The 27,966-nt window shown below is 39.4% G+C and overlaps 1 protein-coding gene across 1 annotated transcript in view; it reads right to left on the bottom strand.

Annotated features, from left to right (window-relative positions):
* Positions 1-467: 467 nt before the first annotated feature.
* Positions 468-27,966, bottom strand: part of EGLN1 (egl-9 family hypoxia inducible factor 1) — a 36,634-nt gene continuing 9,135 nt past the window's right edge. The window contains exons 2-5 of the mRNA XM_054818832.1: positions 8,736-8,855; positions 6,746-6,882; positions 5,262-5,329; positions 468-3,140 (exon numbers count right to left, since the gene is read on the bottom strand). Of these exons, the coding sequence (XP_054674807.1) occupies positions 3,076-3,140; positions 5,262-5,329; positions 6,746-6,882; positions 8,736-8,855 (390 nt within the window). The 3' untranslated portion in view covers positions 468-3,075. The remainder of the gene's footprint in view (positions 3,141-5,261; positions 5,330-6,745; positions 6,883-8,735; positions 8,856-27,966) is intronic.

A 27,966-nucleotide genomic window follows, 5' to 3' on the forward strand; every position in this document is an offset into this window, starting at 1 on the left:
GAGCCACATAAAAATGAAGAGGTCACATTAAACCTTAAAAATCCTGTTTGAAGAGGACTTTTGTTTTGCACCTCATGTACCTATCAGAAAGTGGAGAAAAAACTAGAGCTGCCTGTACGTCTATCATCACTCTCCAGTCAGCCTAAACCATGTGCTATTTTTAAGGGAGAAAATCATCAGCAAAATGATCACCATCCCCAGGCAACTGTAGGCAGTCTAAAAAGCAGCAGACCCTTCTCCAGAGCAGAAATAGCTCTGACTTAAAAAACAAACAAAACAAACCGCAAAACCACCCGCAAACAAAACCCCCAACAAATAAACAAAAAAAAAAGAAACCTCCACAAACCCACCAAAAATCCACATGCTCCCTTTATCGGAGGTGGGGTGTGTGAGGTGTGTCTGTATTTATAAATTAGTTGCTACAGAAAGTTACATAGATTACAAATAACCACATCATTCCGAGAACCTTTATACATCATCTTTTTTAATTAGATTAGCTTTACAAGCAACTTGAGAGCTCTTTCATAATGAACACTGCTTTTCAAATTACACAACTTTATAGGCAACCTGTAAATGAATCCTGAATTTCTTTGCCTGCTATAGATAAAGGTCTCATATTTTACAGCCGGCTAACATCATGAATAAAAATAGCATTATGAAGCTTTATCTTTAACCAGGACTAGACACATACAGATCATAAGACAGTTTAAAAAATAGTTTTAAAACAAGGACCTGCTTGGTGATGCTCAAGACTGAATATTCAACTGACATGAAATGAACAGTTTCTAAAGGACATGGAAGAAATGGCTGACCTGATTTGTTGACCCTATTGTAAATGACTTACGTGGAGTGAAAAATTAAGCACTTTTTAAACCTGTCTGGCAAGCACAAACCTACGGTGTGATTAGAATTTGATACGCCGTGTAACTGCAGAAGTTTGAATTACAGAGGGACTGAAATGAGTTTAAAGGCTTATACTTACATTTCTAAACCAAAACCAACCAAACCTCTGTTAAAGTAGTACTAAAGAAGATGAAGTAGAAGAGGTGGCTTTTTTTTTTTTTTTTTGCTTGTTTCATTGGTAGCCTAAATGCACTGCAGACCAGACAGTAATGAAGATTTGCACTCCTTGGCCAGGTTGGCAGAGGCACTTACAGTAAAGGTATCCTGTCTGTTTTTCTGGGAAGAAAAGAGGAAAGAGGAAGAGAACTATAAAGGGCAAGAACTTACTAAAAAAAGGAAAAGAGAAATCAAAACAAAATTGGGAATTCTGTTGGTTCTCCTATAATGATATACTGATACTGAATTTTTTCCCCTTTCTGTCAGTTTGTTATTAAACAATTAGCTTTTTCATGTTTTACATGAACAATAGTAATCTTTTTAATAAAAAATTACTGAGCTTTCCATAGAAAAGGTCTCTAATTGAATACAAACTATACAGATGCTAAAATTGTCACAAGTTGTAATATATACAGAAATATTTCTGTACACTCACATTGTTTTGGCTAAGTTAGGAAATAAGGGACAGATAGAAAACTGCAGTGGGTAAGCTGATCAACCCCCAAACTCCTGTAAATATGAATGCTGTCTTTTATAGGTTTACTTTTGTTTTCTCAAGCTTTTAAAGCTCAGGAGAAAAAAAAAAAGAAGAAAAAAATCAGTGTCTAAAACATCCATTTCTTAAAAAATAATAATATCAAAGTTTCTCACATCTCACTTTTATTCTGTGATGTCCCCTCTCCTTGATAAAATGAAAACAATGTAAAAGAAAATAAAAATTTTCTTACTAAATATATACCTCAGTATTGATCAAAGGACAGTGCCTTTTTGGGGAAATCCTTCAACACAGTGAAAACCTAACGATGTATTGCACAAGGAGCCTACAGTGATGCATTTCAGCTTCAGTGTGCTGACCATCGCCTTGATACTATATAATAGATCAAGGTGTCACCTTAAAGACTGCATGGGACACCAACATTTGAAAAGGAAATTTTAAAAAAGTGAATTTTAGATATTCTATTAACTTATATACAAAGGAAAGGGGGATGGCAAGTATTCTTTAGAAATGGGAAAAAGCTCAAAATTTTCTGTCAAGTATGTAAGGAGGTTCTGGGTACCTCTAATAGCCTAGGAAAGCCCTTGTATATTCTTGTAACTCGATGGTATTTACCAGGTCCCCAAAGCCAATGACAGCAACCGATAGTGTCAAGTTCACTTAGTGCCAGTCACTTAAAAAAAACAAAACAAACAAAAAACCAAACAAAAAAAAAGAGACAGAAACTTCCCCTCTGTGGATTCAACATACAAAACCACAAACTGAATGTTATTAATAGCAAGATACTGATTTGCGTCTGTTAATAAGGTTCAAGAAGACATAGTCAAAAAAAACAATACAGCAGCAATCTTTAAAAGTTAAGATTAGTGTGAGATATGATATAAAACAATCAGGTTTTTAGCTGGTAATTAAAGTGCTCCTTTTCTGACTTAAGGTGTAAAGAAAATTAAAGTGATTATCAGTTACTGGCAACCCTTACATTAAATTAGGTCTTTCATGGCAGAGGAGAACAGTATGAACAGTTTTACAAAAATAGATCCATGTTATTTTGGAGAATACTGTAATTTTTTTCTTTTTTTTTTCAGTTTTTTTTTTTTTAAGACTCAATTTTGATAAACTGTACCTGGTCATACAAAAATTACCCAAAATTCAAACTTTTACCATATAAAAAAAGGGAGAGATGAATTGGATTCAGCTGGATGACAGGTCTGGCAAAATATAAGAATGGACAAATTCTATGTAGGGCACTTATTTATGTCCAGATGCATATGCTGTTTCTTACTGATTGCTTATCTTCTTCACATAAGCAGTCACAGGCCTGGAGTCACAATCACATAGTACAATGCTTCAGCAGTCAAAGAATCTTCTATTTGATGCAACATTGAAACACTGTTTGCTTCTTTATTAAAATGTTGGTTTGTTGTTGATTTTCCTTTATCTTGTTATTCACATTCAAAAATTAATAGATAGCATCAAGATTTATCAGGGAGAATAGCAAGGGGAGTTGCTAAATCAAAGGCTTATAAAACGTCTTTCCCAACTGAGTCAGAAGGTTTATTAAGTTCAACCCTCACACCTTTTTCACCTGCAGAAATATGCAAAGGAAATCAATATTATTTTTCAGCATTTATCAAAGTATAGTCTATAGAATTGCTACATCACTTCCCAGGTTACTTTTAGGAGAGTGCTTTGAAGACTGTTTAGTGCATATGATCTAGGAAGATACACATTTCTGTATACATGCTCTGAATCCTGTGCTCCGTACAGTTAACGATCCGTCGTTACTCATCATCTCTAAAAGCGGGCATTTATTTGACCGCTCAAGTAGAAAACTAGATACTTCACATCATTTGTGCAGTTTTGAAATTCATCATTCTAGTCTTTACATGCAAAGGTAAGCTTTAAGAACGGCCAATTGAGATTCTAAGGATATTGTCCATTATTCTGGATCAGAATATCTGGAATTTCTGGGTATTTACCTTTGTAAAGAAACTCTGAAGGATTTTTAAAAATGCAATGTTCCATTTGACTTGCTGCTACAAAATAAACCAAACCCACACCTCTGCTGCCCTTTTCTTTAAAAATTGACTTTCAGGCACCCCCAAAAAAGTTTGACTATCAAAATGTTAACAGATACAGCATCCCATATTCAAGAAATACACATATTCTGCATAGTTAGACTGATACTAAGCCAAAAATGAATCTTTTTCTATTTCATGGCATTTTATTCTGTAATTTTATATTTTAGTATCAATGGAAAATAAAAAGCTTCTTGCACAATTCTTGCTGGAGATACAAGAGAGCAAAGAATGCAGTTTTAATTGCAAATGAAACTGGAATCAAAACAATATGATAATATAAATCAGTTACAGGGCAAACCAATACCAGAAGTGAAACAACCCCTCCAACCCAGCCTTCCTTCCTTAAGTGCCTGCTGTTTAGGCACTGGACCCTGGAGAGGGAGGGGTGCTGGGGGCGGGGGGGGGGGAAGGACCTCCCTTGCAGACCCCAAGCCCACCCAAACCACTTCCCTGCACTCTCTCTGAAAAAGCAGCAGCCGGAGCTCTGCAGAGACAACCGAAACAGCTCTGATCCAGCAAGGCTCCACCACATGCATGTGACGCAAAGCCTGGCTTACAGACAGACAGGCAGGCTTCCTGCAGAGACCAGGCAGGCGTTATCCGGCATTCCTGACCGCCTGGGAAGTCACTGTGCCTTGCCAGGCATGAGCCACCGAGCAGCGGGACAGCCTGCCCGGCCGGAGCTGAAGCGCTGCCTGTGTTTCTTTGCAAGCCAGGCAGGAGCTGCAGTGCTCTTAGCGCTTCTGAAATGCACAAAGTCGCCGGCTGCACCAAGGGAGACCGAGTTAAACTGCAGCTTTTGCAGGCACTAGATAGCTCTGGGACTACTTGTGAGCTTCAGACACCTAACAGCAATGAATGGAAATCTCATTTGGAAATGACTAGCCCGTGTCTTCAACATCATCGGCTTCAGAGCTCTTGATGAAACCATGGAGAAACTAGCCCTGTGCATATATGCACCCGTGGTATACCTGATTTTGGTTTATTTTTAAACTTTTGTAACAAACACAAAATCATGACGGCAATTACAAGCATGACAGAAGTCCTAGACTCTTTATAATGCTCCTTATAATGCTAATTTGAACAGGAAAATTAGATCAACTTCCTCTTGAGGGAGAAGCCAGAAAAGGAAAACAGATGCTAGATATGTGGAATTGGAAGTGGAGGAAGTAACTCCATTCTTTGATTCCAGATTTTAATTTTAGGCTTTTGTTTTTCTGATGCAGAGATTCTAGTCCAGTTAAGTTGTATTCACTTGTTGAATGACTGTATTTGATCAAAACCATTTCCAGGGCTCTCAGTTCTGCAGTGCTTCAGTCTCTGCTCTATCCTCCACACCAATCAGGGAGACAAAACCAGGGCAAAGCTGTATCCTCCACATAAAAATACTGAGCAGCCTCATGCCTCAGAGGAAGTGTGAGCAGGACAAGGCACTGACCTGGATTTCCCAAGTCACTGCCTAGCAGCTCAACCACTGGATCACCTTCCCTGCAAAACCTGGCTCTCTTCAGTTATGCTGTTTTTCTCCCCGCTTTCATGCACAGGGTGGGCCAAGGAGGTGAGGTTGGACTACTTAGCTATTCTTCCAAAAAAAATGAACACAAAAGATATTAAGAAGAGATTACCTGTTAGATATTTTACTTTAGCTCGTGCTCTTTCATCTGCATCAAAATACCACACTGTTATTGCGTACCTAGGGAAACGGATGGAAAAAGAACTCCTGAACTATGAAAAAAAAAATGCAACAGTGAAACACTTGACATAAAACACAACTTAAATGAGATATTTCTGCAGTCTGACAGAAGATTTCATAAAGCACCAAGCAAGCAGGTTTTTTTTCCTATTAGTAGGTATTGTCTGAACAGTCAGTGAAAGGGTGACACTGATGCTGTAAGTTTATGCTTTTTCTTGAGTTGCTATTACTGTTCTTGCCCAGAACCTGTAATATAGTCTCTGTCCAGATCACCTTGCCCTGTGACCTCATCTTTTACTTTACTCTGTCAAGTCCATCACTGAGTCACACTGCAAGAATGTCTTTTTTTGGATGTTTGCCATTAGCTACCCCTTCTTACACAGCTCCTCGGGTTTTCCACTGCCTGTAGAGGATTTAAATATGAAATGCCAGCTATTGAGAAAAGACTTTAAGGAGCTTTAGTAAATGGCATTTCATCCTCCGACCCTGCTGGGAGCACAAAGGGGGAGGGGAAAGGCTGCAAGAGGACACGCCGATGGCAGTTTCAAGTTACTGCTTGCAAAGGTACTTGTGTTATCTCCCAGTTCCAGTCAATGTTCAGTGCTCTGGCCATGCAAACAGGTTTTGAGACATGGGCAACAGGAAGTCTGGATGAAGGACTCCAGTGATTTGCCTATTAATGCTATCTGGAAACCCCACTCAAGATGTGGGGGCACTGAATGCAGGTACCTTTAGCATCATCCACTGCCCTACAGTGACAGACAAAGGAGACATGAAAGTCCCTCTGTGACTCAGACCGGGAGCAACTCCTCTAATACTCCAGAGAAAGAAAAGATTTGTGTATCAATGGTAGTTTCTGCCCCACAGCCCTCTCCCAATTCCTAAACAAAGCCACCCCTAGAATAAAGAAGGGAGAGTGAACATGACCATCTTCTAGCAACTCCCTCTGCCCCAAGAAAAGAGGACATAAAAGTGAAGTACCTTGTCAATCTTTCAGTCACACAGTAAGGTGCTAAGGACAAACGGAAGGGACCACAGTGTAAAGCCATTACAGAGAAATAAGGAAGACAAGACCCCTTGGCTAAGGTGGGGTCTGCTTAAGGCTCTGTGTGCTCCTACCCAGTTCTGCCAAGTACACCCTCAGGAACTTCTGGTGTTTCCTGTCCTCCCTCCTACCCACCCAAGAGGATGTCTTCTCCAAAATAAGAGACAGGACGTCGGTGCAAAGGCAGCAGCACAGCAGAAACCTAATCGATCAGTAGAAAAAACCCCACCCTTCTCATAGTGCAACTGGAACTGTACATGGAAAGACCTGGGATCAGGTCATCATTCATAGCATCACTCATTTCTCATCAGGATTCACTCATTTCTGGATAAGAGGCATAGTGCAATACATAGAGAGTCCGTTAGTCCTACCTTGTAGCAAATGCTGGCTGTACTTCATGAGGGTTGCGGCGATCAGACCAGAAGAATAGCAGTCTATCAAATTTGGGTTCAATATCAGCGAATTGGGCTTTACCTTCTGGAAATATCCGAAGGATGCCTCCACTTACCTACAAATTAAATATTTAAAACCAGTGCTTGAAAACAATGTCTCAGTGTATTTAAAAGCACTGAATATCACATTTGATAATACTTCAGACACTTGGAACTGAAATAAAAGCCTTTATCATATGCTACAGAAATCATGAAACTACAGCTCTTCTATTAATACATTTCATATAATGAAATGTTTTACAAATTTTACACTGAGTAATTTCAGAATGCTTGCAAATATTAAACCTCTATTCACATTTAAGTAAAAAGCTGTGGGTTTAGATTCATTGGTTTTTAGCTGCATTACCTACTTGCAAAAAATGGACAAGACTGACTGATATTACACAGATGGCTAAAAATATGCTAATACAGATGAGAGAAACATTGTATTTCACATCCAAGTTTCACTCGTTCCATTAAAGATACTGTTTCATTCAACAACAACACAAATTTATGTCCTGTTTCTGTAAATTAGATGAGGAAAGACTAGGAAACTTCAACCTAAAACTTGAATCTGTATTACTCCTGATCAATTTAGAGCTCTTCCAGGCTACTGAAAAACAGTTGGATCTACCTACGCGTGCCTAAAAAGCAGCACAAGTAGGTGGGGTTAATTATTTCTAAGTCACATTAACTTCTTTGTAACAATGGTACTGATGTTGTTAAATCTAACTATAGATAGTCACCGCAGGCCTTCACGGGAAAGTCATAACAGTGCAAGTAGTAACAAGGTAAATTGATATAAACGACTGTTTATTAATTGTGATCTAAATTGGCAAACAAGAAGTGACAATTTAGATCAATTTGTTGTCCTAAAGAAAGTGTGAGCTTCTTTCTTTGCTAACCAATATACTTGCTAATATATTAATTTGTATTTTAAAATAGATTTTGCAGGAAAAGAAATACCTTTGTTCATAAATTAAATATCCAGCTAGTAAATTTTTCAGTCATTGTGAAAATGCAATTTGCTTGACTTCTATACTCTAGTATGTATTCATCCTTTTCCAGGACAGAAACCATAAATGAACTAAAAATATCCCAAAGTTGCATTTTAAGATGTTCAGTCCAACCAGTGCACTTATATGCGAAGATGCTACCACGGCAAAAAAGACTAGTCATTTATTTTTTAATCAAAGGACCAAATTTGACATTTCAAAGAACAAGTAAGAAACAGAAAACTTCAAGCACATCCATTTCTGACTCAGCTTTCCAATCTACCTGTTTTACATATGTTACTAGTCTCATTGTCTCATCCAGCTCTTATAGGAGCTGGACAGCGTTCAAAAGAAAAAAAAAGAAAAAAAAAGAAAAACTCTCAGCTGCAACCTGTGTTATCCATATCTGGTGCACCCAATTCACAGAAATAGCTTTCACAGCTTTTTTATAAGCATACTCAATTATGTAATCTAGTTGCACAAACAGTAAATTCAAGATTCAACATAAATATAAGGAGAAATAAACTAAAAGCAACTATCTTTCAAATATTCTCTATTTACTCTTCACGTACGTGTGGTGTGCGGGTGTTGACCATGCAAATAACGTACACTAAGTTGCATAATTAGATATTTATGAAATGTGGATACTAGCAGATACTTATATGTATAATTAAGAAACATACATGAAAAACATGCAACTTCACTTCAATCTCACTGTGAAGGAGGTGCTGCTGGCATCATTCAAAACCTTGAAAATAAATGCCTCATCTCTATCTGCTCTTACTAACAGCAGAATTAGGGGGGCAAAGGATACCCACAGTTAACGTAATGTAAGAACATAACTAAGACACAGAAATAAGGACATAACAAAGACCTGTAGCAAAGGTGCATTAGCAAGTATATGTTAAAAAAAAGATAAAGAAATTATTGCATACCTTGGCATCCCAGTCTTTATTAAGATAATATATACACGTAACACATCTTCCGTCTCCATTTGGATTATCAACATGGCGCACATATCCCGTTCCATTGCCTGGATAACAAGCCACCATAGCCTAGAGTCAAAATCAAACAGGATAATTAATTTTATCTGTGTGTGGGGAAAAAGTCAACATTTTATCTGTATTAATCCCTAAGTAACTCATAAGCAACAGACAATTTAAGTTAAAAAAAAAAATCTTTTCCCATTATTTCTATCTGCGTTGTCTTTCTAGTTAAAAACCGGTTTTGAACACAAACAGATGTCTACAACAAAGGCATGAAACACATTGAGAGGAACACTGTTAATTAAGGATGGAAGGTGGGGCTGCTCCCATCTCGTGACTAATCCTTCAGACTTCCCTCCCTTGAATGAAATACAAGAGAGGAAAAATGTCTTGTGTATAATTAAGCAGCATGTGCTTCTCCTTGTGATAAGAATACTTGTTTTCCAGACTCAAGTTGTTTTGTTGTTGTTGTTTTTTCCCTGCTGTGTTTCCAATGCAAAGAATTCCTCCTCAAAAAGTAGCGTCAAAATTTATTTTTAGGAGACTTTTTAGACAAGACCAGTAGCCCATCTTACTCAATCACTCCAAGTGCATTCTTGGCCTTGTGTTTTGTCCTGTACATAGGAGGTCTTTGAACCTTTGTTGAAAAAAGCCTACATGTACAACAAAAACATCCTTTTTAGTCAAGAAGTGAGAAATTGAAAACAGACACCGAACAGTAATCTGCAATAACCTTCTGACATCAAACGATTCCCAGTACGGTAGTATATTCAACTTCCCATGCTGCACTTAGCTCAGCTGACTTGAAAGACCACTAGAAGGTGGTTTGGGTTTTGAGTCCTCAGGCACACAGATGTGTGTGTGAAACAAACTGGCCATCTTGTTAGCGGATGGTCTGATTAGCCTGATTAGCTATCAGTTTGCATGGCCGGTTTGTTGTACGGCACATCCCCATATCTTTATGCATCATGAATTTAATCATTCCAGGTTTTTGACAAGAGATCAGAACGAAGTTTTCCAGGCCAAGTCATCGACTGCCACCACAGTACTTGGATGCCTGCAGTGACGATATGCTTTCTGCAAAAAGTTGTAATATGAATTTAAAAGAAAAGCAAAAAAAAGTGAGTTTCTGCCAACTATCCAATACACAACTAGCTTCAATGAATGTTTGATGTCTAAAAAAAACGCCCAAAACTTTTAAACACAATCATTCCTGTCTAGATTTAGCCTTTTTAAGTTAGAATTTAAAGTTAGACCTCTGGATTTCAAACTCTGTCACCTCTCTTATGTGAAATATAAAAAATAGTTTTCCAAATAGCATTAGCAGTGAAAATGTAACCCATCAAATTAAAAGTATTGCAAATCAATTGTTTCAGTGCATTTTTTGCTTTATACTGATAATTTTAATGTTTTTTCCCCTTTTTAAAATGTTAACAAATAAAGCTTTCCAGTTTGCCCTACTTGCAAGAAACCGTGCTTTGAGCAGACTGAGAAATAGTTTAAAGTACTTGGCAGTTCAATCAGTAAGATACTTGTATATCACATGTAAGCAGAATGGATTTCACTAAAGCAGCAAATATTTTAAACTCTTTATTTCCATGTATACTCTACTAAAGGAAGAAGCAATTTTTTGGTAGCTCCTTCTAGGTAGAAATGAGAACATAGTGTTTGCCAAATAGCACAGTAGCACTCTGGTTATAAAAAACCCCAAACCTAAAAATTAAGCCAAACTTCATTCACATGAGATGGAAGTGACTACACTGCACAAAGATAAGTACTCAAACTACAAAATTCAATATACTTGTAATTTTGAGATTAGGCACTTCAGCTTCTCAATCCCTTTACTGTAATCATAATCTAGTCATCATTACAGGTCTCACCTTATATAAACATATTACATGTATCAAGTAATGTGACCTAATATTTGGCAAAGCCATTACTTATCAGTTTTGCTGCAGGAAAATAAACCCACAAAAATCAAAACAGTGAGTTAAAGATATCAAATAATGTAATAAGGATTCTGTAATTTCCTTTCTTATGGAGAAAAAAAGGAACAAAACAAAAGCAAAGCTGGGCTGGAAGAGGAAGATATTTGGTTTCCACTGAAAGCCAACCCTCTTGAAAAAAACCCACATACCACATAAACCCTGTGTCAAGCTCTCACAGAGCATGAACAGTGCTGAAAGCAAATCCAGATCCAATCCTCTATCATTCCTAAAAACAGGAAAATTATAATTTAAGAGGTTTTGCTGAGAAATGTCATGTAAGTTAAACCCCGATGTTAGTTGTTGCTCAATATCTGCCTGAAACAGCTACTAAAACTCATTGAGAATGAAGAAAACATTGAGATGTTGAAATGTCAATTCTCACTAAAATCACGAGGAGTTACAGTCAGATATGAAAAGATCTTCATGCACATAAGTGACCACCGAAATATCTGTTACTGAGCTAAAAAACCTCACGTTTAAAGTTTAGGACAGTTCCCAGGTCTCTCTGGCCAACACAGGGGTTTTTTCAAAGGCATACTTGGTTGCCATCTGTTCCTCAGATAAAAAAAGATAATTTTGCAGTTACAGAAGCATAAATTTGCATCCTATCACTATAGTTACCTTTATAAGGTACTGAAATGGGTACTTGTTCTCTTTGCTGAAGGGAAATCAAGGAAAGAATCTTTAACATCAATACTGCTGAAGAAAAAGAGGACCAGCAGCACTTTTTGGCAAGTCTGGGGAAATGCCAGTTGTCATCAACTTAACATAAAGAGCAGCCATATTCAAGGTCAGAAGCATTTCATACAATAATTTGAGTCTAAAATACTGCCAATGTATAAAAAAAGCCCTTGTTCTTGACTTTAGAGTCAAAACTTCTGCTATCATTAACTGCAAGAGACGAGAAACAGTTTTGCTGTGATAACTTATCTAATATGTATTTGTTATAACAGTAAGAATGACTCAGCCTTTAGCAGCAAATTGGAAAGCAAACAAATTCTTTAATCAGCCGGTGTAGTATAATGTACATTGCTTTCGCCAGTTAGTGTGACAATTCCTTCTCCCCAGTTGAACTATGATAAGGAAAGTCACAAAACTTAATTTACAGGACACGGGTAATATATTGCTTTGTGAAACAATACAAAGTGAGTTTATGTCAAACTGTCATGTACTGCAAGATTACTCACATGGAAAGGACAAAAAAGTGACCCAGGTAAATAATGAAGTCACATAGTTTTGCTGTTGCTTTACCATTTTACAGCATACATAAGCTAGCAAATATATGTATGTCAGGCAAAAAGAAAAATTTGGGTTAGTGGCTTTTTTTTTTTAAACACTGTTAATAACAACCAAAAAAGCCAGCATTTGAGATCAGAATGTCCAAAATTCCTTAACACTTTAGACCATGAACAATAAAGTTAGCTCTCCAAAATAGAAAGCTACTCATTTCATCAGTTCTCTCATAAAAGTAATTGATGAATTCAACTCAAGGCATTACTTGCATTTTCTTAAGAGAAAAGGAGGTCTCCCCCTTTTGTGTTTCTTGGGCATTATAATTTTTAAGCATTCAGTAATCTTAACTTCTGCAAAGAATATACTGAAGTCTGCTGCTGGATTTGTTCACCCACTGGATTCCTTTGCAAACATTTTTAATATTAACCTTCTTTAACCCAACAGCATTCCCTCTCTGTCAGCCTGAGCCCTCCTGCCCAGCACATGAGCGCTGTCCTAAGACACCCTCTGGAATTCATGCGTAATGGAGAAAGCACGAAAGCGCCCTCCCCGCTCTGCAATCCACCCAACTTGCGTCTATCAAACCCAAGTACTCACACACTGAAAAAGCTGCTGATCGTTCGGTCACATTCAGATGTTCTGCTTGCAAATGTTTAACTCTGGAAAACTAACTTTTTTTTTTTTTTTTTTTGCTAAGCATCTGCATCTTTAGCATGTCAGCCATTATTCTAATTAGCAATTAAATGCATGAAGGTAACATCAGAGGGGATAATCCATACAGCCATCAGCTAAGACACTCAACCCTGGGAGGCACAGCACACCAGTGCAGCAGAAAACACAAGTTCAATTGGGATCAGCCTCCATCCCCTTCACAGACAAGTATGACAGCCTCACCCATACGTAAAGAAGGAAAACTTGCAGGTAAACAGACTGAAGCTTTATCCTCTATCCTCTCCATTCCTCTCACAGCTGGGTACCTGCAAGTTTAGGTATTGCTCCTTCAGAAAAGGAAGCAATAATAGCAAGCTCTTAGGAAATAGGGGAAAATACTAGTTACTTTTCAACACAAAATTCTTTTAAGGGGAGGACTCCCCCTTGCCCCAACCCACAAACATAAAATGGAGAGAGGACGTCTGTTCTGTCATATTAATTTATTAATGTGAAATAACTTGTATTGTTTAGCTCAGATTAAAGAAAGCTGCATCAGTCAAGGAGATGTCACTTTTGCTGTTTGCTGAAGGAACTGCAAATCTCAGTGAGCAAAACAAGATGTCTAAATGCAAGACCAATGACTTCCTACCAAAATTTATCAGATGCTCTCACAAAGACTTCACTGCAAATCCTTGGCATGGGTCATTTGACAGATTATTCAAAAGAAAAACAAAAAAAACAACCCAAAACCCCACCACTGGAATAAAGAACCAAAGAAAAGAAAAAAACACCTGACCTGTCCCTGATTGGTCCATCCGTGATGCATTTCTAGTTCAAGAATTGGTTCATCCCTGACAAACAACAGTTCTGAGGAAATGCATTTCAGTTTAAGCACACGTCACTCAGGTTTTTCACAGGGAGTACAAAACAACAATCAAACTGAGGGAAAAAAGACTGTATTGGTTCTACCTTCACAAGCATAGTCAAGGTGACTGACTTAAACGTGCTAAAGTGGTACAACTTGGCTTGGACTCAGTCTTCTCCTGCAGATTCTTCACAATCAGAGACAGAAACTTGCAATACAAAGAAATTATCAACTGGGGAGAAACTTCTGTCAGCCTTACCCAAAACAGAGGAAGCTAAAAGGGGTAAGATAAACTCTTTGGGACACAGCTAATTCAAGTATTTCAATACTAACTTTCACCTAAGTAAAACTTTATGCTGATATCCTCCATGATTTAGTAAGCAAGGGTAGAGAACCAAGTGTTCACAGAAGTCATCACTGAGAGTACAAAAGCTGGAGAGAAATACTAGCACCTGCATAGACTCCCTCATTAAAAACCACGCCTTTCAATCTCTGTCAACTGGAGAATCTGCACAAGGAAAGCAAACTACTGCTTATCGGCTTAAAAATTAAATAGCGCAGTACTTCACACGTCCCCAAGAGAGAACGGGAATCCGTAAATTTGAGTTAGAAGCTAACATAAAGAAGACACAAACACATTGCAGCAGCTTTGAATCATTTATCTTTAAGCCCTCTTCCTGATACTAAATTACCACAACAGCCATCCAATTTGTCTATTGGCAAAGTATTTTCTGTTGCATTTTAGCGGCACATAAAAACAAGCAAACAACCCCCCCCAACTACTTCAAATACCAGCTATTTGGGTCATCTTCTGGCAAGCACAGAGTAAGCTATTCTTCTATGGAAAAACAACTGAAGGCAAGAACAAGTGGATCACCCCAGGGTGGGGTGACTGCTCTCCTGTGGCCTGCTGAAGGTGGCAAAGCTGCCGGCTCTCCAGCTGGCAAAGGGAAAGCAAACTGAACTGAGAACAGAGACGAAAGAACAAATTCAGATAGGAAGGGAGAGAGGAAAAACTGAGAGTTGACATAGCTTCTTACACTATAAATAGAATCAACACATAGCTATGTACATGGTTTGTATCTTGTGTGAGCTTCTAGGCAGTCTAGAAACTAACGGTGACCCAACCTACATCACTCCTTCCTGGGCCTTTCAATGCAACGGCCAATACGAGATTTCTAATTGCTTTGACTGAACCGTGTTTCGTATGCATACAAAATCAAGCAACGTAACATGCCATAAAAAGTTCAGAACAACAAATTAATACTTTTACTACGTTGCTTATTTCTAACTTGCCAATCAAGTGTTGATTTCTCAGACTTAAGTTCAGAGAAAGCTTTGCCAACCTAGCAGTTCAGTGGCAGGCCCTTCAACTTCTCTTCACACTAAGTCACTGCTTTACTCTTGCCTTCGGTTTTAAGTGACATTTACCTGCTTACAGCATTCATTTCACACATCCTAATAAACTGATATAAATCAGAAGGCAGAAACTTTCATGCTGGTTCAGGGGCCATGTTCAGCCCAGCACTCTAAGGCCATAAGATCCGCATGGAGTTTGAATTTAAGGCAAACACCTTGAATGTAACCCAAGGTGCCACTCAGCAAACAAGCTCAGCTATTTTTTGCTGTAGCTACATAAAGTTTGGTACTCCCCCTTTACCGTTCAATTCTAATTGTGCTCAACAGCAAGATCACACAAAATTGATTTCCAAGTATCATTCCTCTCATTCATGCATGTGCATAGGCTCTAAGAAACGAATTGTTGAAGAAACTTGCCTACAAATACGGATAATTCATCAGGTTTTCCAAATGGCACAGAAAAACCCAGAACTGCAGTTGCTTAAGTCTGATATTCGGGAAATGACTGTGAACGTGGGATGTGCTCACACTTCAATGAATAAACCTAACAAATAAGAGACTTACATAGGGAAGAGAAGCTCCCATGAAGCTATCAAACAAGAGCCATTAACCTAGGGGAGATGGTGGAGATTCTCACTGCAGGGGCAGAAGGCACAGAGGCTTTGATGGAGCCCTGAGGAAAGCAGGGCAATCGGAGAAATGCATCTCAAAAGGTGAACTGATGAGCAACTGCAACCAGTGTTATAGACAGACATAACAGGAAGACCTAAAATACACTTCCTAACTCCCAGCTGAAGTCCTGCAGCTCCACATAAGTCAGCTACTAAACTGAGATAACAACATTTAAACATTAACAAGGTTCTGTCTGCACTCCTGGTGCCTGAGCTTGTAAAGTTGCAAGTCTCAAATTTCCAAACCCAAAGAGAAGAGATCGCTGGGTCAGCTTACAAGCTCCAAGGGGAGGGGGGGGAAGATGGTCTCTTTCTTAATAGCTAACACACTGGCATTTTCCAGGCTGCTACCCAAGGTAGGTAGGACAAGCCTATTCTCAAAATTGTGCCAATTTAACCAAAAGGCGCTGTTTTAAAACTGAATCAGTGAAACCGATGCAAATACCCTTGCAGTCCTTCAATCTTAGCTTCCTTCAAGCCTAGCTTCCATGAACTTAATCTAACTGCTTATTAGGAAAATAAATTAGGAAAATAAAATTGGGTTCAAATCTAAAAAAGTCTACAGAGAGTTGTGTACTGGCTTAAACAGGACATTAAAAAAAAAGAAGTAAAGTTTATCTAATAAGTCTCTGAATATAAACAATGTCTTAAGCCTAAACCACCTGCATTCCCTTTAAAAAAAAAAATTTAACACGAGCACATCCAAGCTATGTTAGTGCTTCAAAGCTTCTCTAAGGTTCAACATAACACATTCTGAGAGTTTTGATATCGAAGTCTACTACAAGCTTTAAAAAGTCAACAACCTAGAACAAAAAACCAAAAAAACCCCCAGATATACCTAATCGAGGCTTCCCAAGGAAGGTAGGTGAAAAGCACTGTCATCAGGGGCAGAAAGTTCTCTATTAAAAGCCTAGGAGCAAACAAGCAAACACAACACTCAACTTTGCAGCTCAGAAGGGTTTAAAGCATACTTTGATTTTTGTCAACCTAAATCTGTCTACATTATGATTAAATAAGTTGACCAATACACTTCAGATTCAAACAGCTGTTGAATAATGTAAAATATGTTTGTAAAATTGGCTGGCCTCCATGGATAACTCCCCATTCCCTCCAAGAGAAGTAGACTGTTGACTCAGTGTTTTGGTGCTGTACAAAAATTTGACAGAGAAATAAGTCAATCAACATAAATTTTAAGAGTCTGGTTTTAATTTAACATCATAAATGCTCTGAAATGAATACTACCATTTAGAAAATAAGTACTTCCAAACTTCCTGCCCTCCTCCTTCCCCCAGATGGGGCAGAAAGTTCTGCTTTTGCATGAGATTGGTCAACTTACTAGTTTCATCACTAATCATTCAGAAAGAGCACAGAGAAGCAACATCTTTAAGAACTAAAAATAACACAACACTAAAACAAATTACAACAGTGCACTAAAATAGTAAGAAGTCTTACTCAGCTACATCACTTAAAATATATTCTGACAGTAGTTTGTGCACATCAGATTTTCAGAGCCAACCACATGACATCAGCAGACATACTGATGATGACACATGAAAAAGCATGGTCACCTACTTTAAGATTAGTACATTGATTACAATCAGTGAATTTGTTTAGTTGTGTGAGATATACTGCATAAGCTGAACTTATATTACCTTAAAAAATAAAGCATATGCACTAGCCCAAACTTCAAAGCTGGAGACTTTTTATACGTCTTAATACCAGGAGAGGCTGGGGAGGAAGAAACTCTAAGGATTAAGGGTGGGCAACGGGTGGCTGTTTTTTGGTTTTATTTTGAAACAAAAATCTCACCATAATATCGGTGAAAGTGAATGGCTGGGAGATTTGCCATTTAAAGAATATTATTCATCATCGCTACCATTCTTTCCCCAAAACTATACCTACTGAGAAGCCTGGAACTTCTTCCCTGTAGAAGATAAACTGTATATGACAGTTTTGCTAAATACTCGGTTATTATATATATTTATTTATATATAAAGGACTGAATTTAGTAATTTCTTACTTAAAATTGTAATTATGTTTCTGCTTTAAGAGGTAAAAATAGCCATATAACTGAAATTTAGCTTGCAGGAAAGATATCTTTCTATAAATTTGAATGTTGTACAACTGCATGGTAATAGGATTGCATATTTAGTACCACGGTTAGCCAGATACTTGAAGGTACTTGTGCACTGTAAGTTTCTTAAGTTTATTGCACCTACATGAACATTTACTAGAGCATCCAAGTCAAGGTCTCAGCTATCACCTCTAGATTTTAACCACAGAAGTATTTACTGCCATAAACAGTATGTCGAGGAAAAGGATTTTTAAAATAGTTTTTAATCATATTTGGAAGGGGACATATAAGATCCAGCATGCCCACAGCATTCCAAACTTGACACCATACACTACAGCATTCACTCCTACTATTAGAGTCCAGACAATTCTTTGAAATTATTTGTAAGTTAAAAACCCAAATAACTATACACCGAAATGCTAATAGACAAAGCGCTGCTTTAATTTATATTAACACTGCACAGAAGCCTGATGGAGGTTTAAAGCCAGACAGCAACAAACAGCCTATAATGTGCTTTCAAATCACCTACAATTTAAATCCAAGAAACGCTGACTCTGCCCGTACTGCTTTTTATGGGCTTTCACATACAAACTGTCTCCACCCAAGCCCTTCTTTACAATCCCACCCTCACACTGTAATAGGGCCTCTCTCCCAGCTGGTATAAACAACACTTGGGTTGTGGTTTGTTGTTTTTTTTTTTTTTTAAACCAGATCACCCAGTGTATCCAGTTCAAATGTAAGCAGGCATTCTACAAATCTACTGGTGTTCCAGCTGTGTTGGGCTCCCATCGGTGCTTGGGGAAAGCCTTGAGGAACAGCTGTGGCCACACAGAGTTAAGGGCTGACGGTAAACACCAGGAGCAGGACTGCTGACCTTGGCATGCGAGTCAGAAGAGTGACTTCAAAACCCACCCCTTCCACATACATCCCAGCAGAGCCAGCCACATTATTTCAGGTTAAGGAGGCATTCTGCTGTGACGGGGAGGCTGCGCTGGCTCCGTGCAACTGCTGGAGGAGGACGGCTCAGGAATGCGATGTGTTTGCTCCAGGAACACGCGGCCATGTGAGCACAAGAAAGATCCGAATGTACCCAACACTGACTCCAGGCAGCGAGAAACACCTGAGGAAACTGCCCGTCCTCACCTAGCTTGATACAAAAGCCCCACCATCTTCTGAAACATCAATTCAGCTGACTCTACAGCAAATTTATGCTCATGGCAGCAATAAGATCATCTTTAGTTTAGGACCTCCTGCAGAGAGCAGAGCTCCCTGGTGCTGCTCCAACAGATTTTCCCCACTCTCCCCGTCAGTCACAACCATTTATGCCCCAAGAGACCAGCGTGATGGAAAAACACATCACCCTCATGCCTTGGGAAGAATAAGATGTGCTGCATTACGAACCATCAATTGATTAGAAGGAACCCATCGGGTTTGTTCCAAGTCCATTTATGCTTGGCGTTAGGAAACTGCTACGAAAACAACCAAACCAGGAAAAAAGCTACCTATTTTCCTCCTTGCCACTATTTCAATAACAAGAATAATATTTTATATATTCATCAAATTATTCACCTTTCCTAAAAGGCAAGTAGGCTTCTCCACAGATCGGCCCTTTTCTGTGAACAACAACCAAAATACCTGCTGATGCTATATGTCAAGGCTCCTGTCAATCACCATTGCTATGACTATCTGTAACTCAACAAGTACCGTGGTTATAAGTAGGATGCTAACCTCAAACTCCACTCTAAAAATCAGAACGTGGCGGAACCCAAACTCCACACAAACTGATGACATATGAAGAAATGCTGTAAGTGTATGAAACTTGACATTGAGGGGAACAAGCAGAAAGCCTCTCTGAAACAACTTGCCACCAAGATCTCTTTCAAGGCATTCAGAAGCACACAGAACCAGAACCTCTTTCCCCAAATGCTCACACAGAAAGTTATAAATCCTAACACCAGCTGAGTTAGCGTGCAGCCAGTACTTACACACTCTTAAACCTTCTTAAAAGCACAGCATTTAGTAAAAAAGGGACGCATACTATTCCACATCCCACCCAGAAATAATGGATCTCAAGACAGGACATGGACACCTCATTCTCTCATGTTTCTGCAGAAAGGTTTTTCTGTCTGTCTGTAAAAATCCCATCAGCAGGAACTTTTCTGGTAAAGCAAAGGACAGTTAGGGCTTTACAATCTACCGTACTCACTGGGGAGATTGCAGGGATTAGCAATAGTAGCCTAGATCAGACATGTCACATCAGACCATGAGGACTGTTCCATAGGACATATTTATGCAACCTACATGCAAGATCTGCAGAACTTAAATTTTATTTTTCAAAGCCTGTTCCCAGCTTTAAGTTGTGACCAAAAAAAAACCCAAACTGCAGTCTGCAAACACCCTGAAATGACTCAAGGATATGAACTCCTCATCACCTTAAGCAACAGCAGTGGAAATTACTGATGGACAGATGATGCAATGAAATGATGAAATGAAAGGAAGATGAAGAGAAGCAGACACCAGAAGGAAAAGCAGCACTGACAAAAGCCTGCATTACCGGAAGGGGGAAACCAATGCTAAGTTCCATGAGAACTAAGGAACAAGTAGAACAACAATCAGTTCTGCAAAATACTAGACTCCAGATTTATATATAAGAAATTAACTTCCCCTTGTAGTCGGCAGGCAATCACTTCAGGGTTGGCAGAAGTCTCTTTTTTGGCCATAGACTATATTTTAAAACAAAATTTCTATACAATTACTTAAAATAAATAACAGATCTTCTAAAACGTGTATCTATTATTGTACACTAACAGTGGATAGTAGTTTCTGAATAGGAGATAGCATTTCAGAAAATTACCTGTGGACAGCCAACTGATATACTGACTTCTATTACATGTAGTAGATGGCCCTGTATCTTTACATTAAAGATACTACAGATCCCAGAACTCACTTTGTACTCTAAATCTTTACCTTGGTAAAACCAAAGAGGAGGAAAACCTATTCTGAAGCCAGAGAAAGGCTGAAGGGAAGAAGTGGGAGTAAGAGCAGGTAAGAACCTGTGGATGGCAAAGGCGCTTGCCAAATATGCGCCACAATAACGGAGTGAGTTCCACAGTTTGTGACTACCCTGCTACTAACCCCATGAAATCAAGCTGCAAGCACTAACGACTGAGATACCCCATCAGGCCTCGTCTATAATTGCTTTTCTGTGTCCTCTGGTTCCTTAATCAACCGCAGTACAAAATATCTTAGACATCAGAGGTTACTCTCAGCACACAGAATTGCAACTGAAAATAAGAAAAAAGCCACTGCTCCATGCACAGCACAGTATTATTGTGCTCACGTCCACCCACTGCGTGCAGAAGGCTGCTCACATAATCTGTCTCCCAGATAAAGTGTTCACACAGAGTAGTCTTGCAAAAAGCTAACTAGAAACAAAAAACAGTCAATTCAAACTGCAGGTGCCATAATAATAGATAACCGCAGTGTTTCTAACAAAATTCTTCCATTAGTTCCAAATGGAATTGACTTCTTTCATGTGTTAAATAATTACCTAGTTTTTACTGGGGTGTGGGTACACACAGAATTATTATATACAAAGATTTAGCTTATATTTAATTACAGATTCTTCTGGGTAAGCACTGTTTTTGTATTACTTATTCATATAAGCAAAATGAATTTAAAGTCTATAGGCAGTAACACAATATAACCTGATTACTTAAAACCAGTTTAAATTCACAAACAGGAAAACAACAGAGCTTAGGATGCAATCTGAAAAGGACACAGCCCACGATGCTCAAGAGGAGCCAGCAGTGTATCGTGGTGCCTGGGAAGGACAACAGCACTACCAGAAGCAGAGCCTGTAGACTGAGGGAGGTGACGATCACCCCCACCCAGCACTCGTTGGTCCCCCGTCCATACCACTGCAGGGGGCTCTTCCAGGCGCAGGGCTTTGCATTTGCCCTTGCTGATCCTCACAAGGCTGCTGTTGGCCCACGCCTTCAGCCTGTCTGCATCTCTGAATGGCAGCTCTGCCCTCAAGCCTATCGACCGGTCCCCCAGCTTTGTGCACACACACAAACCCTCAAGTGCCACTAAAAAGACTATAATATATTTTATTCCCAGGATCAATACAAGCAATGCTATGCAGCTATCAGCAAGACTACTGGCAGTTACTCCAGAAAACAAGAAATTTTTTTCCTCTGTAAAGGCAACCTCAATTAAGGGTTCCAAAGCCAAGATAACTCTTCCTTGCAAATAAAGGACAGCTGACAAAAAAGAAGTGTAAGGAGTTTTTCAAAGGGACTCCATCTTTCCATCACTGCCAAATTCTGTTCTCCACTGAATCCGTGAATAAATCGTTTACTCCATCTGGAAGGCTGTACCCTTCTTGGGGAGCAGGGGGAAGGAAAAAAAAGTGCTTTGGAATTTTCCCTCACTCCAAGGCAATTTTCCTCTGGGGTTTTACTACGGAGATATTAACAGTTGAACTGTAGAAGCTGAAGCCTCAGTAAGGGTCATTTATTACTAGCTTTGTCTTTCAAAGGATGTATGTACCTTTAAAGTAGAAGGATGCGTATTTAGAAAGACTAAAAGGCACAGTAAAAAGCAAAAATCAGAAGCAACACCTCTGCAATATCCATGTTGCTATATGAGAAGACAAAATGAAAATAAAGGTAGTTGTTAGTATCTTCATCAACATTTCTTGTCCTCTAGAGGAATATTATTTTCCATGTTTGCAAGGCTCTCTATAAAGTTATACAACTAAATAGGCAAAAATAATGTATGTTTATCTTATCAATACCTATCTAGCCTACAATATAATTTTGGCGTAGCCTTTGGCTCATGAGAGAGACCACTCCCTTTTTCTATTTTCACTGAGGAAAATGATGAAGTCAGGACTTGAGCCTAGAAACTCCTGTGTTGTTCTTGAGTCTGTGCCAGGTGTTAAGAGGCCTTTGGGAGTCACTGCATGTCATTTTCTCCAAGCTATAATAGAGATTTAATACAAATTTACTTGAGGCATTAATTTTAATGTAAAAATTAGACATTTTTACGTATAAATCATTTTAAGCGTGGATCTTACTCCCAAGGCATTCCAAAGTACTGGAACAGGCAAAGCAAATAGCAATCAAATAGTAAGTTGCAATAGGAATTTCAGTACAGCAAACTAACGTCCTTTCAGCCAAAAATAAGAGTTACCAGCAGGATCCCCACAGGACCTGTACTTTTCCAATGTGACCCGGGAAAAGGGGGCAAGCTGCAGAGTGGCAATGTTTACATGCAACATGGATATATATTGCGTAATCCATCCTAGCTCGGACTGCAGAAAGATGCACAGAAAGGTAAAATGATACCAAGTGCCTGGAGAACAAAACGGCAGGTGAAATTCAGTAAAGAATAAGTGCAAAAGAATACTCTCTTGGGGGGGGAAAGCCTCCTTATACACGGTGATGTCTTCTAAACTGGATAGCATCACTTTAGAAAAAAACTGTAGTAAATACAGGCAGTTCTCCTAAGACCATCATCTCAGCACAGCAGCAAAGGCAACTAAAGTGTCGTAAATCATTAGACAGGGAAAGGCGACACAGAATACATCACTATGGCAGCATACAAATTCATTATGTACTTGTACATTAATACTGTAATTCTGGTTGCCTTAAAGAGGGATTAGCAGAACCAGAAAAGCAAAAGCTGCACAGAAGAGCAGCAGGAGTGACCAGAAATGTGGAACAGTACCCATCTGAAAAAATACTGAAAAGACTACAAGTCTTCAGTTTAGGAGAGAAAGAGTGTCAGCTAAAAAAAATACATGGAAGAAAATGCCAGACTTCTAAAACCATAAAAAGTAAAACTACTTGGAAATGAGTTTTCACAATACGGAGTCTAGGAAACATCAAAATCACCAGGCAGTAGGTTTTAAACAAAAGGAAGTTCCTTTTCCATCTAATCAAACGGCGGGACTCGTTACAGGATGTTGCAGAGGCCAAAAGTACAAATGGCTTTTAAAATACATAAATTAATGGCAAATACGTCCATCCATCTGTGCATATTATGAGCAGTGGTCCAGATGCAACCTCTGGCTCAGACTTCCTGAATTGCCAGAAGATGGATGGCATATAAGAGCATCAGTTTATATCTATTTCAAAGCTTCATATCCACACCAATTATTATTTACAACAAATACATAACGGTATGAACAGAGATGACAAGTACTTGTGTGAAACAGAGATATCCCATAAGGAAAAACTCTCATCCAGCAAATACAAGGAGGCAGATGCTAGAAACTGAAACTAATTAGCCAGAGTGCAGAAACAGTGTAAGTTTTGAGCAGAGTGGGTCATCAGCATTTGAACAGTAACGACAGCTGGTTTATATTCTGTTTCACAGTATTTTAATTTTTTTTTTTTTTTTTTTTTTACAGTAAGACTGGATACTCTTCAAAAACACATAGCTTTAACCTCCAATTCAGGGACAGTCTAGCATCTAGTTCATACAGAAGGTCACTTCAGATGAGCACAACTCCATCTGGCTTCAATTTGCAGCTAGATATAGGGCACGGATGGTCATTGGCATCTCCCAAGAGGCATGCAGCACTTATCTTTCGAACGCAGTCCTTGCAGAGGATAGCCCATCAACAGGGTGCCTGCAACTGCTTGAATACCTGGCAGAGAGCAGCAACTGAGGCAAGCCTAGTCCTCCGCACCCCTGCCAGGGGCAGCCCGCCTCTCTCAGCACCTGCTCCTTCTCCCTGCGTTCAACAGCAAAGGAGCCCACTGCTGCAGACCCGAGGTCTCCAGGGGAGCATAGGCAGGAGCAGCAAGCACGCATGGGGAATACAGAGGAAAGAAAAATGGCTAGAAGTTAAACAGGGGGTGAGGATTGTAACTTGAGAGCTGCAGGTTTTTGATTTACACAACAGCCTGACAAAATATGAGCCTGACTTTTACCTGTTCAAAGGTTCCCTCCTCACACTTCTCTGAAATTGTTTTTAATGTTAAGTAGGTGGCATTTTTCTTAAGTAGAATAAAACTAAAACGTTCAAAAAATAATCTTGTCCAGATGTTTGTTACAAGTTTGCTACATAAACCAGATTAAAAATATGGGATATAGTACAGTAATGCACTTTTTGGTAGTTTGTGGCTTTTAAACAGTGTATTTCACTTTTCTGTCTGTCTAGTAAAGAAAGACTAGCTATCCCTGGTGCACTATGCCCCCTCACTACAGAAGAGGTCTCAAAATCATATATAACTTTAAATAATTTTGGAGAGAAAGTATGAGCCCCCTTATAGATAAATGATTTTAATTTCTTAAACTTTCACTTAAATCAGTCTTGTGAAACATGCATATGCTTTAAATCAGCAAGCTATCCTAGGACAGGATTATGTAATGGGTGTATGAACAGATCGACTGTTTAAACAGGCAACATAGGAGAAAACAGTGAAGAGGCAGCAGCACAGACTGTAGTACAAGTGACCACCTGGATGACCAAAAGGGATTCAAGCCAGGAATATTTCAAATTGTTACATTACTTACATATCCAACCTCAATGTTCCTTTAAGAAGCAAATGACCCCTAGTGGGAAGACAGATTTCTGGTCACTTCACTCAGAGATGCAATAGGCAGGACTTACTACTGACTGTGCCATTGCTGGGAAAAAACTATTTTAACAGACTGCAAAAATTGGCTTGTTTTGTATCTCCTCCACTCCAAACTGCAGAACTTTTTTCCACAGGAGGACTGAGGTTGGCAGGCACCTCCGGGGATCATCTGGTCCAGCCCCCTGCTCAGAGCTGGGTCCCAACAGCAGGTTAGGTGACCAGCAGTCATATCTCCAAGGATGGAGACACCACAATCTCTCTGACAATCTGCTTTTCCATTTGATCACCCTCACAGTGGAAAAAACATTTCCTATGTTCAGATGGAATTTCTTGCATTCCAGTGTGCCCACTGCCTCATCACTGAGAAGAGTCTGGCTCCCTCTTCTTTACCTCCCCCATCAGGTGTCTCTACCTATACACACTGGTACAGTCCCCTCACGCCTTCTCCTCTCCAGCATACTCTCTCAGCCTCTCCCCATATGACCTGAAAAAGTGAATCCACTATTGTGAAGAGTGCTACTGACCGGCTGATGCTCTGTCATACAGGGACTAAAGGAGACACAAATAAGTTAAGCCACACAGAGGTACGATTAGCCAACATCTACTTCACTGGGCATCATACAATATGCCAGCTGAAACTGAGTCAGTTTAAGACGCCCTTATCAACTGGCCACAGTTTCCTTTCTCACAGCAGCAAGGCTGCGTGCCAGCTGCCTGAACAACAATGCAGCAACCGCTGGAACTGGAAGGGCCTGATGCCTTCAGCCGAGCACAGACACACACTGCTCGAATACAGCAGAAGCTGTTGAGGGAACTTGGCGTTAGCCGCTTGAACAGGACAGAGAGCAGCAACAATTAATGTGTAAAAATAATCATCGGGTATAGAATCATAGAATGGTTTGGGTTGGAAGGTACCTTAAAGATCATCTAGTTCCAACCCCCTGCCATGGGCAGGGACACCCTCCACTAGACCACGTTGCCCAAAGCCCCATCCAACCTGGTCTTAAACACTGCCAGGGATGGGGCCTCCACAACCTCTCTGGGCAACCTGTGCCAGTGCCTCACCACCCTCACAGTAAAGAATTTCTTTCTAATATCTGATCTAAATTGACCCTCCTTCAGCTTAAACCCATTACCCCTTGTCCTATGACTACACTCCCTGATAAACAGTCCCTCACCATCTTTCCTGTAGGCCCCTTCAGGTACTGGAAGGCCACAATGAGATCTCCCCGGAGCCGCCTTTTCTCCAGGCTGAACAACCCCAACTCTCTCAGCCTGTCCTCATAGGAGAGGTGCTCCAGCCCTCTGATCAGCTTCGTGGCCTCCTCTGGACTCTCTCCAACAGCTCCATGTCTCTCCTGTACTGGGGCCCCCAGAGCTGGACACAGTACTCCAGGTGGGGTCTCACAAGAGCGGAGTAGAGTATAAAACAGTCTTCTTCATTAGACTCCATTAATTACCCTAAAGGTATGACTTTCATCTCTTCGTTCAAGCATTATGCACACTACATATATGTAACCACCCTACTTTCACACACAGCATCCATATAGACGTGCAGGCATGCACACTTCTATCCGATTCCTATTTATAACATTATATGCTAACAAAAATACTCTCGAGTAGTTTTAAGTTAAATACCAAAGAACAAGAAAGTCTTCAAGTGTAAGCAGCTGTTACGTGCATAAAAGCGTTGCTCTATTTTGACAGACGCTGCTCTGGAACAGCGAGTGAATTTGCTTTCGGCCTGAAGCTCAGGACTGCCACTTACCAGCTAATTCTGGCACAAGCCTGCACTGAAAATATGCCTGATCAGCTATCATTAACCAACAACCTTCAGAAACTGGAAGGAGTTTACAAGGATTTAATAAGCACCAAATGACTTTTTCAAAAGGCCACAAAGACCAGCATTAGTCCTCCTTTTGAAGAGTCTAAGTAGTAAGTCACAAATATGGAAGGCAAAAAGGGTATCATAAATAACGATTACTCCATCTGCAAAGTCAAATAACTTTACCATTCTGTTCACTGAAAATACTGCTTTCAAAATATTATTTCCTTAGTGCAGTGTAAAAAAAACATGCCAATGATTAAAGATCTTGTATTGATATATTATGAATAAGTTTATTTCCAAAAAACACTTGTACAGTCCGTGGACCGTCCACAGTCACTCCCTTACTGCAAAGTAACAAAATACAGAGCACAAGAGACAGGGAGCCCCATGAGTGTCCCACTGAAGAATTAACTAACCAACCCACTCACAACAGTCCCAAACTGAATTTCGAACTGAAAAAAAAAGTGCTGTCTTTGTACAAGAGCTCTCCAAGGAGCCTAAAGAAAACAGATTTATTTTCTGGATGTGCAAGAAGAAGCTTTTGCTGTATACAGAGTATCCGGTTCTCTTTTATAAAACAAGTTTCCTTCTGCTGCAGCAGCAAACCTTCATTTAAGCTACAAGGTTAAATGTAGCTTACTAGCTACAAGTATACTATGTACATACCTACAAGTACTTACATACATACTAGCACTCAGTACAGGACAACATGGTAGCAACCAGAAAGACAGCATTTTGCAAAATTCCCACAGCAAGCTAGCCTGTATAAGCCAAAAGCTGTCAGATATTAACCAGGGCAGTCTAAACACCACAGCTGAATTACAAACATCATGAACACAGGTAAATATCACGACAGAGAATAATATGCTGCTGATACATTTGCAGGAAATAGCTGGCAATCTATTCAGAAATC

The sequence above is a fragment of the Grus americana genome, chromosome 3, assembly GCF_028858705.1.
Source record: "Grus americana isolate bGruAme1 chromosome 3, bGruAme1.mat, whole genome shotgun sequence".
In the NCBI taxonomy this organism is placed as follows: domain Eukaryota; kingdom Metazoa; phylum Chordata; class Aves; order Gruiformes; family Gruidae; genus Grus; species Grus americana.